At 43.5% G+C, this 13,240-nt stretch overlaps 1 protein-coding gene across 7 annotated transcripts in view; it reads right to left on the reverse strand.

The window, feature by feature from the left end:
• RGS6 (regulator of G protein signaling 6) overlaps window positions 1-13,240 on the reverse strand; it is a 210,572-nt gene that overhangs the window by 82,498 nt on the left and 114,834 nt on the right. For all 7 annotated transcript variants that reach the window (XR_014566293.1, XR_014566294.1, XM_083747320.1 and 4 more), the window contains one exon: window positions 9,678-9,777. Coding sequence is in view for 5 of the 7 variants with exons in the window: in XM_083747320.1 (XP_083603446.1) it covers window positions 9,678-9,777 (100 nt within the window). In the remaining 2 variants the exon portion in view is untranslated. The remainder of the gene's footprint in view (window positions 1-9,677; window positions 9,778-13,240) is intronic.

A 13,240-nucleotide genomic window follows, 5' to 3' on the forward strand; every position in this document is an offset into this window, starting at 1 on the left:
AGGTCTTCTTGTCTCTCCTTGCTATTCTTTGGAAATCTGCATTCAATTTCCTGTATCTTTCACCATCTCCCTCGCATTTTGCTTGCCTTCTCTCCCCCGCTATTTGTAAGGCCTCATTGGACAGCCACTTTGCTTTCTTGCATTTCCTTTTCATTGGGATGGTTTTCGTTGCTGCCTCCTGTATAATGTTACAAGCCTCCATCCATAGTTCTTCAGGCATTCTGTCCACCAAATCTAAATCCTTAAACCACTTCCTCACTTCCACTGTGTATTCATAAGGGATTTGACTTAGATTGTATCTTACCGGCCCAGTGGTTTTTCCTACTTTCTTCAGTTTAAGCTTGAATTTTGCTATAAGAAGCTGATGATCTGAGCCACAGTCAGCTCCAGGTCTTGTTTTTGCTGACTGTATAGAGCTTCTCCATCTTTGGCTGCAGAGAATATAATCAATCTGATTTCGATGCTGCCCATCTGGTGATGTCCATGTGTAGAGTCGTCTCTTGTGTTGTTGGAAAAGCGTGTTTGTGATGACCAGCTTGTTCTCTTGACAGAACTCTATTAGCCTTTGCCCTGCTTCGTTTTGATCTCCAAGGCCAAACTTGTCAGTTGTTCCTTTTATCTCTTGACTCCCTACTTTAGCTTTCCAATCCCCTATAATGAGAAGAACATCCTTCTTTGGTGTCACTTCTATAAGGTCTTGTAAGTCTTCATAGAATTGGTCAATTTCAGTTTCTTCAGCACAAGTAGTTGGTGCATAAACTTGGATTACTGTGATGTTAAAAGGTCTGCCTTGGATTCGTATCGAGATCATTCTATCATTTTTGAGATTGCATCCCAGTACAGCTTTCGCCACTCTTTTGTTGACTATGAGGGCCACTCCATTTCTTTTACGGGTTTCTTGCCCACAGTAGTAGATATGATGGTCATCCGAACTGAATTCACCCATTCCCGTCCATTTTAGTTCACTGATGCCCAGGATGTCAATATTTATTCTTGCCATCTCATTTTTGACCACCTCCAACTTACCCAGGTTCATGGTTCTTACATTCCAGGTTCCTATGCAATATTTTTCTTTACAGCATTGGACTTTCCTTTCGCTTCCAGGCATATCCGCAACTGAGCGTCCTTTCGGCTTTGGCCCAGCCGCTTCATCAGCTCTGGATCTACTTGTACTTGCCCTCCGCTCTTCCCCAGTAGCATGTTGGACGCCTTCCGACCTGAGGGGCTCATCTTCCAGCGTCATATCTTTTATATGCCTGTTGTCTTTGTCCATGGAGTTTTCTTGGCAGGGATACTGGAGTGGCTTGCCGGTTCCTCCTCCAGGTGGATCACGTTTGGTCAAAACTCTCCACTATGACCTGTTCATCTTGGGTGCCCTGCTCGGCATAGTTCATAGCTTCTCTGAGTTCTTCAAGCCCCTTCGCCACAGCAAGGCAGTGATCCATGAAGGGGATGTGAATCTAACCGTGGGCCAAATGCTAATCCCACTCTGTGGGGTCCATCTTGATACGTGGGCCAGGCCACCCACCTGTCAGATGACATCACCATGGTGTCAGATGACATCACTATGTCAGATGACATCACTATGATGTCAGATGAAGTGTCTCCCTTGAATAAAAGCCAGTCTACAAAAGAAAAATGCTCCTCTGCCTGTGTGCTTTGATTGAAGCGTTTTCCGTTTACAAACCAGTTTGAATTTCAGCCGGGCTGCAATGGACAAGTGTTCTTTTTCATGGAGTTGCTCCACTCAGGTGCTCAGAAGTTGCACTTGCATCCGGCACTGCAAACTCTGCTTGTGGCCAGGTGCACCCAGCTAACACGAATCACAGTGGGACTTAAAGGGCACCAAATGCAAGCCCCGCTTACCGAGGAGGAATTAGACTTTAAGATGCCCACATGCTTCTTTGCAGTTGTGGCTTTACCTGCCCTGCAAAGGATGTATGAATGTGGCTGCGGAGGGCAGTGTGTGTGGGGGGTACGGCCTTGTGGGTCAGAAGCTCCCCATGCCTGCAGTAGGTCTTCCCAAGCTGTAATGAGACTGAGGCCTGAAAAATATACGTGTGTGTGTGCAATTAAAGGAAAGGAGCTTCCACTCTCCTGAAATGGCAGCCCTAACCAAGCATGTATAAAAAGATATTGTAACAGATAAAATAGGTAGAAATGAAAATGAATTTCGATGAATAACTTGGACATGAAATGTAGGATTTCTGAGGAGATGCTAAGGATATTACCCAGTAAAACTACTCTATACTGAAATTGCTGCCATGTAGCTGGGCAAAATAGGAAGAAGGCACTGGATGTGGAAGAGAGGAGGAGTCAGGAATTCCTTCTCCTTGCTCACCCTAATTGGACACTGCAGGTCTCCCAAGTGTCATGGCTAAAGAGCAGGTATAATCTTTTCCTTAAATGAGGGGGGAAAGAAAACAGGAAGATGGCTCAATGGACTAATTTACCTGTAAGAGCTTCCTCCTTAAAAACCTGAGTCCCTGTTGAAGGTCAAGAGTCCCAAACTTCTGTCTTTTGATTACAGTCTCCTCCATTTGATTCCAGGACTGAGGGAGAAAGAACTTTTGGACCCTGAAACAGAAGCCTTTACTGATGTCAGGAGGGATATATTGTAGTGTGAAACGCATAGCTGATAAGCGCTGTCTGTTTGCTGTGATTGGAACTTCAGCTAACTTGTGCTCCTAACACAAGAGAGTGGCTCAGTTTGGATGCAGCTTGTGCCTCTATCGACAAATATGCACACGAAGAAACAGAAAGCACAGACAAGCAAGTATCATATATAGAATTTAGTCTAATTGTTTGAATAAATGATGCAGTATTTTAAGACATCATTTTTAAAAATCAATTGGAGCCTATTAAAACAACCACCAACCTTAAATTTTAAGATTTAAATTCAGTTAACATCCATTGAAATAAATAGGAAAAATAAAGTTGTTCTCCCTATATTGCCCTGCCTGGGTGCTGCCGTTGGCTACTTCTGCCAACATCAATTGATGTCAGGAGGCCTGCGACCTGCTAGAGAGCCTTCGTAGCAATGCCACTCCCCAGCCCATCCCAGCCACTGAATATTGGCTGGTGCCTACTTTGCCTATTTTTCACCATCAGCCAGTGGCGGTTCTCACTCTCCAGTACTTCTGACTAAGTAAGGGGTTATGTTTTTAACTGTAATGTTCTACTGTGTTTCATATTGCTGTTTTCACCAGTTTCCGAAATGCCATGAAAGAGAAGTCCAGATGAACCTCCTTTGACAGCACCATGGTCAACTGTATTTCTCTGGGTGGGTTTTTTGGTTTGTTTGTTTTTTGTCCTGGATATTAATCACAGCTCAGACAGCACTCTGCAAACTACCCCCACCCCCACAAAGGCTGATTTTAAAAGCTCCGGGGAACTGTGCAGTTCCTCAGCTAATCCACAGAATTCAAGTCAGAGAAATTCCTTGGGAAAGTCTTGAGCAAGAAAGCTATGCAATCCCTGAACTTGCTTGATCCTGCTCAGGAAAGCTGCTCAGCGCAACTGGGCTAAAGAATAAGCACACATCCCTTTATATCATGCTTCCTCAGCCTCGGCCCTCCAGATGTTTTGGGCCTACAACTCCCATGATCCCTAGCTAGCAGGACCGGTGGTCAGGGATGATGGGAACTGTAGTCTCAAAATATCTGGAGGGCCGAGTTTGAGGAAGCATGCTTAATATGCTCTCCAGAAGCCTTTTCAATCTAGATTTTATACTGCCTAGACTTTACACCGAATAAGAATATATTAAAAGACCCACTATCAAACCATGCCACCTAGAAAGTCCATCTCAACACAGCTGCAGCAGAGCTTCTATGAAAAGCACAAAACTTCCTTCCAGCTGAAATGCAAATATTTGGAGTTGTTTTGAAAGATACTGAAACGTTTTAGGAAATGCTTAAATTGGTTTTTTTTTTCTTTTTCTTAGACATATTCAATTTGCTCAAGATGTTTCTGCATCTGTGACATAGTTTGTTTGTTTAATACCCAACTTGAAAGCCTACGCTTTCTAAGACCATTAGAGGATTCATTTTTCAACAGCCCTTGCTGTAAACCCTTATCCTTGAGGAACTCGTACCCGCAGGACACACAGCTGGAATTACAGTGGTTTGACTTTGACTTTGTCACATGGGAGCCAATTAGATGAACATTTTATGAGAGATGCACCACAGTTCAGCAGGGTCACCAGGGGAGAATTAGGATCAGGAAATACACCCATCTTAAGGCATTAACAGTAAGAAGGGAGTTTCTGTGTTCCAAATCAGATTGTTGCATAATCACAGTACACACAGCACAACTATATGTGGTTCCTGCCCCAAAGCACTGTAATCATTTGTTCTTGGGCAGCAAACAGCAATGGCAGTGGGCTTTCTGTTGCATCAGATACCGCCAGTTTATTTCCAGCTTCTTTGACTTTACAGTGTCTGGCATTAAAACACCTTTTAAGTAATAGCATTTGGTTTTTCACCATCTGGCTGAAATTAAACTCACCCTGAATACAGTGGTACCTCAGGTTAAGTACTTATTTCGTTCCGGAGGTCCGTACTTAACCTGAAACTGTTCTTAACCTGAAGCACCACTTTAGCTAATGGGGATTCCTGCTGCTGCTGCGCCGCCGGAGCACGATTTCTGTTCTCATCCTGAAGCAAAGTTCTTAACCTGAAGCACTATTTCTGGGTTAGCGGAGTCTGTAACCTGAAGTGTATGTAACCTGAGGTACCACTGTACTAAGCAATGACTAGTTGGCTGCTGGTATACACAAAGGCATATCCTGATTACGTTCTCCTTTCCCCTGAAAAACCTACCAAAACATATTCTATGCCTTGATGACATCGTGCTGCATGTTTTCCTGCCTCTGTACCTTAGCCTTCAGCTTGAACCACATCCATGCATTCAAGCCCCACCCAAAGTGGTTGAGGCAACCCAGCCAGATGGGTGGGGTATACATAATAAAATTATTATTACTCTTACGTATGGAAGTGTTGGTTTGAAACAGGAGTGGACCATACTTCTTGTCTACCCTCCACATCGTCACATCGGTGCACTAAGCCTGCCCTCCATTTCTGTGGACATCTTGATCAAGTCGCTCACATGTTCTGTTACGCTCACTTAGCTGGCATTTTTGAAATAAAGGGTAATAATTAACATATGCAAATAGGCAAAGGCCTTGGTTTTCCTACCTACCATGTGAAACAATCCAGAGAGATCCTCCTTTAAAAGTTCTGAGTTTCCTTTTAATACATATGTTTCCTATGCTGACAGCAATATATCTGGAGAACGAGCATTATTGCCAATGGGAATTGGTCTATTTGATTTGAGAGTAAAATATTATTAAGTGCTACCTGACTAAAGCTGACACACAGGTCTTTATTCTACATTTTATTTCTTCTCTAAATATTGGGGATAATCTGGCAGAGTCAAGAACTAACTGGTTATCTTTGTTTGCCTGAAGGATCAAAATGGTAGTTTCTATTTCCCCATTCCCCCCAATCCACGTCGTCTGTTTTTGGTTCTCCTTTCCTCCCTCTGACTGAGAGGAAATCATAAACTCAGAAATGAAACACTACCCTTCCCTCTAAATGTTTTAAAAGCTGAGGTAGTGACTTCTTAAATTGTATCACAGCCCACTATTGCCATGGAACAATGGAAATGCTGAATTTTTAATTCACTGTATGCTATGTCTGATCTCTTCTAGGTGCCATAGTCATCCTCAGCTTTTGGTGTGCAGGCCTCAGAGACCTGAAAGTACAAGATAAAAGAAATCTCTAATAGGGGGAAAGGGGGATGGGGAAGTCTGAAGGATCAGTATAAATGAATATGACAATGACCAACGCAATCTTCCAACTGAGAAGTAGGTGAAAAGGGAGTATGCAGCATTAAAAATTAAAATGTTGATCCGACATATAGAAGCATCCAGTGCTTTTTGTGTGTGATAGTACTCACTGGTACAAAGCACTAGCACCTCTTTCTTTGTGGTCCATAGCAGCCATTTTTTACTGGCACCCACAGCCTTTTCATCAATATTTAGTACTCTTTTTTATTATTATCCCCCCCCCCCCAAGTACTGGAAACATCCTTTCTAAAGAACCTTCACAGTATTTAATGCCCTGAAGCAGATGAGCAAAATCTGCACACTAAGTGCAGTGGTTAAGAGCCCCTGGTTAAATAAGCTGAGGGACACGGGTGGCGCTGTGGGTTAAACCACAGAGCCTAGGACTTGCTAATCAGAAGGTTGGCGGTTCGAATCCCAGCGATGGGGTAAGCTCCCGTTGATCAGTCCCTGCTCCTGCCAACCTAGCAATTTGAAAGCACGTCAAAGTGCAAGTAGATAAATAGGTACCACTCCGGCGGGAAGGTAAGCGGCGTTTCTGTGCGCTGCTCTGGTTCGCCAGAAGCGGCTTAGTCATGCTGGCCACATGACCTGGAAGCTGTACGCTGGCTCCCTCGGCCAGTAAAGTGAGATGAGCGCTGCAACCCAGTCAGCCACGACTGGACCTAATAGTCAGGGGTCCCTTTACCTTTAAATAAGCTGACTTCATAACCTTCACAGATATAAAGAAGAACTATCAATACCTTTCCAAACCCACTTTTTCCGACTGTGGAGGAAGAACTAAATTATGGATAGCCTTGGTCATCAATCTTGAATAATACCTGCCTATCTGTACATCACAGTTATGAATTGTCTAGAAGGGATGATAGGTGAACTTGGCATGCAGAAGCAAAACCAATATTAATACAGGATTTAGGATTACTGCTAGATGCTGCTAGTAAACCTCTGGCTTGTACCCCTGTGGTCTTTGCTTTTATGTTCATTTTTATGTAGTATTTGTAAACCTCCGGCTTCTACCTCTCTGGTCTTAGCTTTTATGTTCATTTTTATGTAGTATTTGTTACTTAATAATAAAAAGGGGGGATAGACTTGGTTCAAATCTCCATCCAGCCATGAACTCACTGGCTTGGTTGAGATGTAACAATCTCAGGCTGGTACACCCTGAACTATGGCTATGAGACTGAGCTGTGCACTGTTATGCTTCCTCCCTGGTCCTCCCTTCATGCAGCCAGCTTCCGCTTTCCCTTGGAAATCTTGGTCTAATCTGATTTCAAATCCTGCTTTGTAGGCAGCAATTAGACCACCGGTTCCAAGTACAGACACCATTATTTAATGAGCTGGATATCAGCCCCAAAGCCAACAGGCCACTGATTGGCCTTAAGCAAGCTGCAATCTTTCAGTCTCAGCCCCTTAGCTATATTCCGAAACAATCATTTTGGCCTGCTAGTGAGACAATTTATGTGGAGTACAGAGAGCATTTAGGGAAAGTATACATAAATATTCATTGTGTTTACTTCTACACCGGAGTGTGCTGTTGAGAAAGACCCATGAATTTTAAGATTACACACTCTAAGGGGTTACATGAGCATCTTGAGCTATTACAATTGATCTTGGATGAGATACCACAGTCTGCTTTCTCATTTCCTTTCTGCCACTATATATAGGAACTCATTAAGTCACCACCATCACAGTCATGTTTTGACTCATGGGCACAGCAGCTCCTCTACATACATTTTATTTGAAGGAGGTATAACAGGCTGGGGTTAGATTCTAGAAAGCATACTGTTTGCTTAAGTGAAGGTCAGGGCAAAGACAACAAGATGGTAAATGGCAGGATTCTATGAAACTCTCCTTCACAAATCCTTCCCTTAGCTACATGGACTGCTCTTCTCTACTGCCAACTAAAGGTGGTCAATCTGTGACCTTCCAGGTGGTGTTGGACTGCAGTGCTCATCAGACCCAGCCACCACTGCCCATGGTCAGAGATGATGGGATTTACAAACAAGGAAAGTCAAGTAGGGCTACCAATTTTTTAAGAAGTCCTGCTTTTAAGTCTTTGACAGCAGCCTAACTCACATAGTATTTATTATTTATGTTTGTTGGTCACCTCATAATGTAGACAATAGGTGCCAGTGACACTGCTTTCCACACAGCAACCGCAGTGTCAACCTATGGGCTCAACAGTGACTTAGTCAGATAGGACTTTGAGGTAAATGTCTCAGAAGAATGAGGAGGAGGGCACCCTAATTGCACAAGGGTTGGTTTATCAAATTTTGAAGTAAGTGGACTAGTAGTACACATTACACGTCTAAAGTTGGAGAAAAGCCCCTTTAAGACCCTAAAGCCCAAAGTCTAAAATTCCCACCTGACAATATATGGGGAAGAATCACAGTTTCGCCAGTACAAAATGCAGTGCAGCATATCAACTGTGCTGTCGGGAATTATCTTGACCCTATAGAACAAACAGGTTGTGATAACATTTTTAATGCCAAGAAAATCCTTACTGCAGCTATTCCTAGGAATGCAAAAGACCCATTTTCAGGAAGCCTGATCCTGCATAAGGATAAGTATAATCAGCTTAGAAATGATTGTCTTCTCTTTCCTTCCTTGTCCTCCTAAGGAACAGTGATGGCTAGCTCCAATGCTTAAATAAAGCCCATGAATATTAAACAAGAAGATAAGCAATCCCTTTTCTTAGCTAAATATACATTAAGTCATCTTGACTTGTGTCTTTCTCACTTGAGCTGATGGGATACATTCTCAAAAGAGATGAATCACTTGCTTTTTTTAACCAAAGGACATTCAGATACAAAGTTTGTCAACATGAATTTCATGACCTCATACTCCGTATATATAGCTACATCAATGATAGTCAACAAGTGCCCTCCAGATGTTGTTGAACATATAATCCTCCAATAATCCTTGGCCATTGGCCATGCTGCCTGGGACTGATGTCCACTTTGGTTGACCCTGGCCTACATTATGCACTTAGTATTTGGGGATTGCAGATGAGCTTGAAAGTCCCAGGAGAACTTAAAATCTTCATTATCATAGTAGTACTGAGAAGAACGCATGTGTCTCTTAGGTTGCCTGCATGGCTGGATAGCAAAATCCAGCACCTGGGTTGCCATGAGGGAGCTTCAATTTACACACCAATCCTTGGCATCTCCAGGTTGAAGAAGACTCCTGTCTGGAACCTTAGAGAGCCACTGCCAGTCAGTGTAGTTAAGCTCTGTCCTTCCAGATGTTGATGCACTCCAACTCCTGGCATGGCCAATGGTCAGGGATGATGGGATTTGTAGTCGAACCACATGGGTAGGGCTACAAATCAGCCAACCTTATCGTGCATAGTACTGAGTTAAGATGGTCCAGTGCTCTGACTTCCTATTTCTTCCTACTATTATGATTTGAGGACGCAGGTGGCGCTGTGGGTTAAAGCCTCAGCGCCTAGGACTTGCCGATCGAAAGGTCGGCGGTTCGAATCCCTGCGGCGGGGTGCGCTCCCGCTGCTCGGTCCCAGCGCCTGCCAACCTAGCAGTTTGAAAGCACCTCCGGGTGCAAGTAGATAAATAGGGACCGCTTACCAGCGGGAAGGTAAACGGCGTTTCCGTGTGCGGCTCTGGCTCGCCAGATGCAGCTTTGTCACGCTGGCCACGTGACCCGGAAGTGTCTCCGGACAGCGCTGGCCCCTGGCCTCTTAAGTGAGATGGGCGCACAAGCCCAGAGTCTGTCAAGACTGGCCCGTATGGGCAGGGGTACCTTTACCTTTACCTTTATTATGATTTGAAACAAGCTGAATGGCAATGTGTTACAATTCAAACAGCATACATACCTGTGACAACACTGGGGATTTTTGACAGAAAGCTCTTGACTGTTCGGATGGGCACACCACCTGTTTTGTCATCTTGCATTCTTGTAATGACATCTTCAATCTGGAAAGGAAGAGACAATGAATATTATTCTTGCAAACCATGTGACTGACTATAGAGATTTAGACTGCAGCAACATATTTAACGGTTCTAGGGACACTTCACCAACATCTCAGATGTTACAAGGAACCATGCTCAAAAGGAGCAGGCAGAGAAGAGAAGAGCTGAAGGAATAGCACCTGCTGAACCTTAATTTGGTTGCCAAAAGGATGGAGAAAGAGAAGAACGAATGACCAGTCTTTAGAAATGGGATTATCTTGATAACATAAAAGCAAGTAAATCAAGATAGCTGAAAACAAATATGATGCATGCCAGAAATAAGGAAGTATTTTACCAAATCAAGTTCTGATGAACCAAATGCAGGATTGTGAATTACAAAGAAGTGCATTGTTATTTTTATCATCATCATCAATATCACCATCAGGTGGCTTAAAATAAAAAAGCCTAAAACATGAACATTAAAAATACTGACATTAAATTTATAGAAGCAGACACATGTTTCATAACACAAAAATGTTATCTAAATACAAACCAGAACAGAAAAATAGTGTCAGCGTGTCCTGGAAAAATGTGAAGGAGGGGATCATATGTATGCTGCTGATGAAGTCCATCCATAGAACTGGGCCACATCAGCGAGGCCGAGAGAGGGTTCTTGTTGTCTGGGCAGCTCAGGACCTCCCATATACACTACCCAAGCTTGTGCCTTGGGGAGGTCAATTTGGGGCTGCAAATGCAGCAGTTTGACTTCAATCCCAGATGAGTACTCCATTGTCTCTCGAGACAGATGTATCCCAACAAAATGCTCTGGACTACTGAAAGAAGGGGGAGTGGAAATTCCTAAAACACTAAAGTTTCTAATTGGAAAAACCTAATTCTCTGCTTTCCTGGGAGTTTCCATCCACAGTCTTCAGTCTAATGACTTCAGCGCCCCATAATTACATTTTACCACTGCCTTCTAGTAAGCTTATAATTGAAACCAGTGTCATTGCTCTGCTCCAAATAATGTCTCTGGAGACATGTGGGTGATGATGACTCATTATTTCAAAGCTACACAGTACATCATACGCCAGCCTTATTACTGTCAGCAACTTCAGCTTGCATCTTATAAAGTTACATAACTGATTAGCCCACTGCTGTCTTTTTGCATTTACACATAATCACATACATGAGAATTATTGCTAGTGATATCTGTGGTGTTTTTTAGCATGCAATGAACTTTTACTGTTACTGTGGAAGTTGCATATATGTACAAAGTAGGCTTTTAACTATAACTATTTTTAGAATGTTTTTAACTTGAACCTGTTTTGAAAGGTGTTAACTGTTTTAGAAGCCCTTCATTATTATTGTGGATGTGTTTGCTGCCCTGAGCTCCTTCAGGAGGAAGGGCAGGAAACAGACAGATGATAGATAGATAGATAGATAGATAGATAGATAGATAGATAGAGATGTAGAGATATATAGCATTTGTATCACGATATTACTTAACGTTTGACTCAGCCTTTAAATGTAGGAACTGTCTCAATTGAAAACTGTTATGTTTGCTCTGAGGTTCGGTGGTGCCAAAGATCTACCTGCGATGGCTCAAGGTGTGAAGGTAAGAAAACCAGAGGTGCTGACAAATGTGACAATGTGAAAGCTATCATGGAAAAGTGTTTGCTACCAATGAAATGATGCTGAATGAACTTTTAGAAGGTATGAGATCTATCCCCAGTGCTTCTTCTTGACTTACAATAAAGATTGGTTTATCCAAAGGTGTCTTTACCATCTGTATAACAGATGAATAATTCACTAGGTAGGAAGTAAGGTAGAACTTATTTCACTAATGCTTGTAAATGGCCTCAGACATGCCACCAGAGGAGAATATGCATGCATACACACACTTTATCCTCAACTGACTTTTAGAAAGACTTTAATCAAACTAGAAAAAACACTTCAAATGGAAGCAAAGGTAGAAGACTCTGTCTAAGAATATTTGAGTTTATACAACTGCCATCACTAGATGGTAGAGGTGTTCTCTTGGGCTCCCCCCTACACTCATTTCTTCTGTGCTCTTGCACTTGACACAGATGTCAATCTCATGCTGCGTTCCATGTGCACCCTGACATTACAAGCAGATGGCCATATTTTAAAATTACTGCAAATATTTATCACTGTGGTCCGGTCAACCTGGCATATCTCCACACCAAGAAAAATGTGCAGTGTGTCCTTATCCAAGAGGTGTTGTGTACAGATGGCACAACCTTGACAGCACACTCCGAGGAAGCTCTACAGAGAATCATCAGGTGTTTTGCCCAAGCCTACAGGGAGTTTGGCTTTTTCACCAGCCTGATGAAGACCAACACCCTGAGCTGGGATGTCAGCAGCACTCCACGCATCAGCATTGGTGGCAACACACTTGAAGTGGTAGGTGGTTTTGTCTACCTGGATTCCACCATAACCAGCAACTTCTCCATCAACACTGCGCTGGGAAAGTGTATTGGCAAGGCAGTTATGGCAATGGCTCACCTCTCCAAAAGGGTATGGAAGAATGTGCTGCTAACGACCAATGCCAAGATGAAGATCTGCCAGGTCTGCAGGTTGAACACACTGCTTTCTGGAAGTGAGTCATAGGCACCTTACAACTGCCAGGAGCAATGCCTCAACACCTTCCACATTGTAGGAATAACGAGGACGACAGGAGGTTGGACGCAGGTGAGCTGTGCAGGAGCAAGCTGGCAAACATGCTCCAAGCAGGCTGCCGACTAGTTCCGCAGAGGCTCCTTTTATCAGCAGAAGTCAGCAATTGGAAACAGTAGTGAAACCACTCTGAACATGACGTATTTCCATCTAAGCACATTTCCAGCATTATCAAAATACACGTGTCAGCAGGTGTTTCCCTAAAATGTTCCCCGATACTTGATTACATCTGCGTCCCCGGTCATGTTCCAGCCAAGATTATGTCTAGTAACCAAATCTGTGAGAGGACAAACAGTCAGGGGGAAAACCCTGTTTTCTAGCCAAGAGGCAGAAGTTCAGGGAGCATGGACACAAGGCTCCTTGGCAAACTGTTGCATGCCAGGTGCGAGGTGTGCCTCAGCACAAGCAGAGCGTTACCTCCACACACATGCATTGCATCAGGAAGATTTTGGGCATCACATGGCAGGACAGAGTCTCAAAGATGTGCTCTTCCAAGCCCACATTCCTAACACGTTCACACTCCTGTCTCAGCAACATCTACGGAGGTTTGGTCATGTCCACAGATTGAAAGACAGCAGGATCCCTAAGGACAGGGAGCTAGCTTCAGGCACCGGGCCTGTTGGCAGAGCAACTCTGCATTACAAAGCTGTCTGCAAATGAGACATGAAAGCTGGCAGCAGCAACCCTGCTGTGTGGGAATCCTTTGCAGATGACCGCAGTACCTGGTGACAGTCAGGTTGCATATCCAAGCAGTGACCAGAGGAATGACCCCTGGGAGGAACACAGAGAC

This window comes from Podarcis gaigeae, assembly GCF_964106915.1.
Source record: "Podarcis gaigeae genome assembly, chromosome: 1".
Lineage (NCBI taxonomy): Eukaryota > Metazoa > Chordata > Lepidosauria > Squamata > Lacertidae > Podarcis > Podarcis gaigeae.